Here is a 7,500-nt window from a genome sequence, read left to right as displayed (position 1 = left end):
GCGAGCCGCGTTTCCTGAGCCGTGCTTCACTGACACGCTGCACATAACTGACAATCACAGCATTCGCCATTTCATAATCGAGAGAAGCCAAATCGGTTTAAGTGCGATTTCATGTAAAGTGTGATGAGTCGTGCAGCGCTAGCATCGTTCCTGACGGGAGTGTGTGTGCAGGTTCTCCGTGGCGGAGTCGGACTGTCATCTGGCGATCGCTCTGGACTGTAAACACGTGAAAGCTTTCGCCAGGAGAGCGTCGGCACGCGCGGCTCTGAGGAAACACCAGGAAGCTCTCGAAGGTCTGAGGATGAGTGCAGATCATCCGCATGGTTCATGATGGAAGTGAAAGGATAAACACTGATCTAGTCTTTTGCTCATCCAGATTATGAAATGGTTCTCAAACTGGATCCTGGAAACTCAGAGGCGCGGAAGGAGATCCAGAAACTCCAGCAGGTGTGAGCACAGCTCAGGCGTACACAGTGTTGTGTGGAACTCAGTACAAGTAACTTGAGTTATGTAATCAGATTACTTTTTCAAGTAATTAGTAAAGTAACGCATTACTTTTTCAATTTACAACAAAATATCTCAGTTACTTTTTCAAATAAGTAACGCTAGTTTATTTTTCACATTCATTGACTGATGTTGATAGAAATAAAGTGAGGTGTGTGTGTGTGTGTGTGTGTGTAAACATGATGGTTATTGCAGTTCTAGACTAAATGTGATCATGCATTTACTCGTCTCACACAAAAACATTCAGTATTCCTCAAAATGAATAAAAACAGTGAAATGCAATCTCAGAATTTTATGCAAAACTTTTATAATTAATTATATTGATATGCTCCAAATATGTATTTAATCTCACTTTATTAACTGATGTCTTTGCTGCTGACCGTCAATGATCTAATTCAGCCAGACTAATGAGCAAAAATGACTTTAAATGAGATCTAGTAATAAGAGAGTTGAACTTCTCCTCCGGTCTCCTGTTGTTCTGTAATCCAGAATTCAGACTCTGAGAGACCGGTCAGTGATGTTGCTTCTCTTCAGGTGTCGGGGTCGAGCGGAGAGACGGAGGAGAAGAGCGAGAGCGTTACGCTGGCGGAGGAGAAGAGCGAGAGCGTTACGCTGGCGGAGGAGAAGAGCGAGAGCGTTACGCTGGCGGAGGAGAAGAGCGAGAGCGTTACGCTGGCGGAGGAGAAGAGCGAGAGCGTTACGCTGGCGGAGGAGAAGAGCGAGAGCGTTACGCTGGCGGAGGAGAAGAGCGAGAGCGTTACGCTGGCGGAGGAGAAGAGCGAGAGCGTTACGCTGGCGGAGGAGAAGAGCGAGAGCGTTACGCTGGCGGAGGAGAAGAGCGAGAGCGTTACGCTGGCGGAGGAGAAGAGCGAGAGCGATCCGGCACTACAGCGTCTGCAGGAACAGCAGAGGAAACAAGAGGCCGTCGTGCAGAAAGACCGGGTGAGAGCCTCTAACTCCTCATTGGACATTACTGTCAGTGACATCTATGAACATGTGGGAGCAATAATGATTCCTCCACTTTGAGCTGATCATGTTTTCTTCTGTGTGTTTTCTGTAACTGCTAATGCTCTTTTTACACACACACTGAACAACATGAAGCATTGCTTGGTCACTGGTTGAGCTAAACTGGTATTATCTAATTGTGTAGTTAAATTTAACAGCTGACAGATATTCAACATAACTCATGTGTGAGAGTCTAACAGAAGGACGGACTAAACCAGTCAAATATCCACTGAGTTCTGCTCATGTTTATCACCATTTCCTAAACTATAGCGGATAAACTGATAATGTTGAAGGAGTGTGAATAAGTGTAGGTTTGACTGTGTTTGTGGATGTTCCAGGGAAACGCTTACTTTAAGGAAGGCGAGTACGAGTCGGCGGTGGAGTGCTACTCTAGAGGCATGGAGGCGGACGGCGCTAACGCCCTGCTACACGCTAACAGAGCCATGGCGTTCCTCAAGCTCCACAGGTGACGAGATGTTTGCTACCTAGTGCACACTTGTTTTGTAGGTAATGTAGATTACGTAACGTTGCTTTACTCGTTACATCACAGAAGTATCTGATCACGTAATGCACGTTACTTGTAATGTAACACGCTAACAGAGCCATGGCGTTCCTCAAACTGCACAGGTGTTTGTTTTGTAGTGTGTACTAGTCTGTACGAGTGTGTGTGTGTGTGTGCAGGTACAGCGAGGCGGAGCAGGACTGCAGTGTGGCCGTCGATCTGGACGCCTCATACGCCAAAGCGTTCGCCAGACGAGCGACGGCTAGAGCCGCTTTAGGGAGGATCCGCGACGCCAGAGAAGGTCCGTGCTCAACTCAACTTTATTCCCACAGCGCTACACAATACACACCATTTAAAGCAGCTTTACAGAAAGTGCATGAGTCCACATTACAGTTTGGATAGTTCTGTTATCAGAGGAAACTGTCTAAGTTATGTATTTCAGAAATGTACATATGCAAAGTCACAGTTAGCTAAGAATGTATTAATTTAAACAATGTAATAATTTAATGCAGAAACAATGAGCTCACTGAAGTAATGAATACTTGTGTGTTGACAAATGATTATGACATTTATTAAATACCACACCATGTTCCATCAGTTCAGTCGCTTTCACAGCCGAATCCTTGTTTCTGAGGAAAACACTTGTTTGTTTGTAGATTTTGAGCAGGTTCTGAAGCTCGAGCCGGGAAACAAGCAAGCCGTGAGCGAGATCGAGAAACTCACAGCGGTACGTTCACCAATAGAGTGTGTTTTGGTTAAACAGAGTTCGTACAAGGACTTTTCTAAATGTAAGTCCTGGAAAACCCTTGAAAACAGCCATATTTATGAAGAGGGGCTTGACAAGTGCTTGAATTATTGAAATACAATATATATATATATGAAATTAGTGTTTAATTTTTTTGAGAGAAAAAACACCATACATACGTTTTTCGCTATTTCGCATGATATTAAGTTTATGATAAGTATATAATACAACTTCCATTCTTCAGGTCAATATATATTCATGGAAAAACAACAGTTTGAATCTTTGTTATAGTTCGAGTGTTATATTATAGTATCCTTTCCAGTGTTATGGTGATTTCTCACGTCTAACAGCGCTGGTCAAAAAACAACAAATAAGAATAATAAAGATGTTGATAAGTGAGATCTCTGATTGAAGTCCTTGAAAATCAAAAAAGTAGTGCTTAAAAAGTCCTTGAAAGTCCTGGAGTTTCATTTTACAGTCTCTGTACGAACCCTGGAATGATGATCTAGAATGCGGTTGTTGTGTGTGTGTGTGTGTGTGTGCGTGTGTCTGCAGGGTTTAGTGATTTTCTGCTTGTGTAAATGAACACAGGGACTCGCTTCACTGTGAACACGCAGTGCAGATATTTACTTGCATCACAGACTTACACACTCACTCACACACACACACACACACGCACACACACACACACACACACACTCTCTCACTGTTTCTCTGTGTTGATCAGGAGATGAAGTCCAGTGTTCTTCTAGATCCTGTGGAGAACAAACCGAGAACCGTCCAACCAATCAACAAACCCGAACATCTCCGATCCACCGTGAGTCCAGAACCAGGAACTGATGTCGTGTTTTATTAGATTTTTTCAAGTAAAAGTTCCTTGTGTCACGTGTGTGTGTGTGTGTGTGTGTGTGTGTGTGTGTGTGTGTGTGTGTGTGTGTGTGTCAGAAACCCCCGCGGAGGATGATCATACAGGAGATCTCAGGGTCCGTCGAGCCTCACGCTTCTTCACCGCATCCAAAGATCCAGAAGATGGAGGAGATCTCAGACGCTCCGTCCAGGTCAGAACATGCCGAGAACCAAGAGTTAACCTTCCCGTCTCTCTCTCTCTCTCTCAACACTGAGCGCCCTAACCTGCAGTTCCTCCACTGGCCACTAGAGGCCGGCTGCAGAAGAGACTCAGTCCCATAGACCCGCATGTTAAAACGCTCAACTTTACAGCAGGAAAACACATGTTTACAGTCTGGTGCAGAAAGTGGATTTGGTCTATATCGCTAGTTTTGCTCTTCATTACGACTGTAAGGGGGGGGATTTTTTTATAACTCATACGTTTAAATTATATTAAGCCTTAAAGTTGTGCATAATTAAGGGCGTGGCCACTTGAGTGACAGGTGGATTGCCGCTGATGTCACTGCTAGCCGTTTGTCTGCTGTGTGTTAGCGTCACGTCTCCTCAGCTAATCGCCTCGCTGCACATGTTCGTTTATCCGGGAGTGACGCTGCCAAGATGGCGACGGCCGGCTCCGCCCACTTTAGGCTTCAGAAACGCTCTTCAGAAACACTACGGGTGACGTCACACACTCTACGCCCAGTGTTTTACACAGGCTATGGGACTCTTGTGTTTCAGGGCTTCATCTTCATCTCCTGAACCGATTCCTCCTCCACCCATCAGCAGTTTCCAGCTGGAGGCCGACCTCAGGAAGATCAGCCGTTACCCACAATGCACCTACAGATATCTGAAGGTACCGTCAGTGCCGCCCTCCGTCTCAAGTCGAGTCAGCTTTATTTATACAGCGCTGTTTACAACTCAGTGTTTCAGAGCAGCTTTACAGAGATGATAATGCAACAGAGTGTGTTTCCAGAAGAGAATAGCGTCTCAGTCCAGCTTAAGCCAGCTCAGTGATGCTTCATTTCTGTTGTAAAAAAGTTTTAATTTAGTTCATTTATATATATATATAGCCGCTCTGGAGAAAACCGTGATGTCATCGTCCAGCTCAGTTCTCATATAATGCTGTCAATGCAGGAGATCAACAATATTGTTAAATATTAAATGAAATGTAAATGTCCCGAACTATACGCCAAAGCCGGAAGAGTCTCCAGCCGTCCTTAATCTGCTTCTCACTCCAGCATTCCCTGTTTCAGCAAATCAGCCCGGACACGTATCCGCAGATCTTCCAGAACTCCCTGGAGCCGGACGTCCTGAACCGCATGCTGGAGATCTTCCACAGCTTCTACATGCAGTGAGTCACACACACACACACACACACACAAACACACACACACATTTTAACTATTTATTTGAGTCCACTTAAAAGAAATGATTTACAGGGACATAAATACTATAGATGCAGTCAAATGCATGCACATAATCATGGACAAGCGGCACACAGCAGATCTGCACAATATTTAGCATCACTCAGTTGTTATGGATACAGTAGCACTGTCTCCGCCAGATATGACGGCTGCCTATAATAGCAGAGAGAGCGCAGTGCTTTGCTAGCCGTTTAGCCCTCTTTTTGGGCATCCCTAGTTGTTGAAGACCCCTTACAACCAGCCTGTGTGTGTGTCCTAAGCTGCCAAATATGAGCACAAAAAGTCGGCTCTGATAACCTAACTCTGAGATGACGTTTAGGAGTGGTTGATATTTAATCATCTTAGTCATAAAAGCTTCTTCCATACTAGAGTCAAATGTACATGCAACCTCCACAACGAACACCTCGCTGATCTCCTCATTAATCACAACAATATCTGGTGTATTTGCAAGCACATGAGAAAAGGTTTCAGGGCTATTACACTTCTGAAACATAGATGATTTTACACACGAATGTTTGTACATTTTTACAGCAGATGAGAAAAGGCTTGATATGTCCTTCACTATAAGATCCACTATTCTGTCGTGGCGTGCGATGTACACTCCTGTATAGGCATGGCAGCCGTTTAAGATGTGTGGCAGTGTTTCAGTGATCTGTTCTGTAGTGTGATGCAAGCAGTGAGGGACCTGAGCTGTAGGAAACCAGATAGAAAGATTGAGTCTGGTTGGAAGAACTTGTAGTCTGGCTTTTACCGTAAAAATGATAATGTCCTCGCTGAGTGCAGTATTCTAAAAAAATGGGTGAGAAACAGAGTGATCAGCGGAGGAGAGACACGCAAGTTTCCCCTGAAGGTTCAGGCCTGTCCAGTGTTGTTTCTGCTGGTGTTGGTGTAGGTCCAGGAGAGTTGGCCGGGCCCCTGTGGATGTTAGGGTGTAGCTGTGACCCCCGTATGTGGCTGTGGCCCTGACAGAGGTCACGGGGTCAGGAGTGTTGGCCGGGCCCCTGTGGGTGTTAGGGTGTAGCTGTGACCCCTGTATGTGGCTGTGGCCCTGACAGAGGTCAGGGGGTCAAGAGAGTTGGCCGGGCCCCTGTGGGTGTTAGGGTGTAGCTGTGACCCCTGTATGTGGCTGTGGCCCTGACAGAGGTCACGGGGTCAGGAGAGTTGGCCGGGCCCCTGTGGATGTTAGGGTGTAGCTGTGACCCCTGTATGTGGCTGTGGCCCTGACAGAGGTCACGGGGTCAGGAGAGTTGGCCGGGCCCCTGTGGGTGTTAGGGTGTAGCTGTGACCCCTGTATGTGGCTGTGGCCCTGACAGAGGTCACGGGGTCAGGAGTGTTGGCCGGGCCCCTGTGGATGTTAGGGTGTAGCTGTGACCCCTGTATGTGGCTGTGGCCCTGACAGAGGTCACGGGGTCAGGAGAGTCGTCCGGGCCCCTGTGGATGTTAGGGTGTAGCTGTGACCCCTGCATGTGGCTGTGGCCCTGACAGAGGTCACGGGGTCAGGAGAGTCGTCCGGGCCCCTGTGGATGTTAGTGTGTAGCTGTGACCCCTGTATGTGGCTGTGGCCCTGACAGAGGTAAGGGGGTCAGGAGTGTTGGCCGGGCCCCTGTGGGTGTTAGGGTGTAGCTGTGACCCCTGTATGTGGCTGTGGCCCTGACAGAGGTCAGGGGGTCAAGAGAGTTGGCCGGGCCCCTGTGGATGTTAGGGTGTAGCTGTGACCCCTGTATGTGGCTGTGGCCCTGACAGAGGTCAGGGGGTCAGGAGTGTTGGCCGGGCCCCTGTGGATGTTAGGGTGTAGCTGTGACCCCTGTATGTGGCTGTGGCCCTGACAGAGGTCAGGGGGTCAGGAGAGTCGGCCGGGCCCCTGTGGATGTTAGGGTGTAGCTGTGACCCCTGCATGTGGCTGTGGCCGTGACAGAGGTCACGGGGTCAAGAGAGTCGGCCGGGCCCCTGTGGATGTTAGGGTGTAGCTGTGACCCCTGCATGTGGCTGTGGCCCTGACAGAGGTCACGGGGTCAGGAGAGTCGTCCAGGCCCCTGTGGATGTTAGGGTGTAGCTGTGACCCCCGTATGTGGCTGTGGCCCTGACAGAGGTCAGGGGGTCAGGAGAGTCGGCCGGGCCCCTGTGGATGTTAGGGTGTAGCTGTGACCCCTGCATGTGGCTGTGGCCCTGACAGAGGTCACGGGGTCAGGAGAGTCGTCCAGGCCCCTGTGGATGTTAGGGTGTAGCTGTGACCCCCGTATGTGGCTGTGGCCCTGACAGAGGTCACGGGGTCAGGAGAGTCGGCCGGGCCCCTGTGGATGTTAGGGTGTAGCTGTGACCCCTGTATGTGGCTGTGGCCCTGACAGAGGTCACGGGGTCAGGAGTGTTGGCCGGGCCCCTGTGGATGTTAGGGTGTAGCTGTGACCCCTGTATGTGGCTGTGGCCCTGACAGAGGT

General features: G+C 48.5%; 1 protein-coding gene across 1 annotated transcript in view; it reads left to right on the top strand.

Annotated features, from left to right (window-relative positions):
• Positions 1–7,500, top strand: part of rpap3 (RNA polymerase II associated protein 3) — a 16,654-nt gene that overhangs the window by 4,120 nt on the left and 5,034 nt on the right. The window contains exons 5-14 of the mRNA XM_056239933.1: positions 172–293; positions 377–447; positions 1,039–1,446; positions 1,848–1,975; positions 2,191–2,312; positions 2,668–2,738; positions 3,484–3,573; positions 3,702–3,814; positions 4,380–4,494; positions 4,895–4,992. Coding sequence (XP_056095908.1) covers positions 172–293; positions 377–447; positions 1,039–1,446; positions 1,848–1,975; positions 2,191–2,312; positions 2,668–2,738; positions 3,484–3,573; positions 3,702–3,814; positions 4,380–4,494; positions 4,895–4,992 — 1,338 coding nt within the window. The remainder of the gene's footprint in view (positions 1–171; positions 294–376; positions 448–1,038; positions 1,447–1,847; positions 1,976–2,190; positions 2,313–2,667; positions 2,739–3,483; positions 3,574–3,701; positions 3,815–4,379; positions 4,495–4,894; positions 4,993–7,500) is intronic.

Source organism: Rhinichthys klamathensis, unplaced genomic scaffold (assembly GCF_029890125.1).
Source record: "Rhinichthys klamathensis goyatoka isolate OS25496 unplaced genomic scaffold, OSU_Roscu_1.1 h1tg000574l_1, whole genome shotgun sequence".
Taxonomy (NCBI): domain Eukaryota; kingdom Metazoa; phylum Chordata; class Actinopteri; order Cypriniformes; family Leuciscidae; genus Rhinichthys; species Rhinichthys klamathensis.
This window is presented reverse-complemented; position numbering and strand designations above follow the sequence as displayed.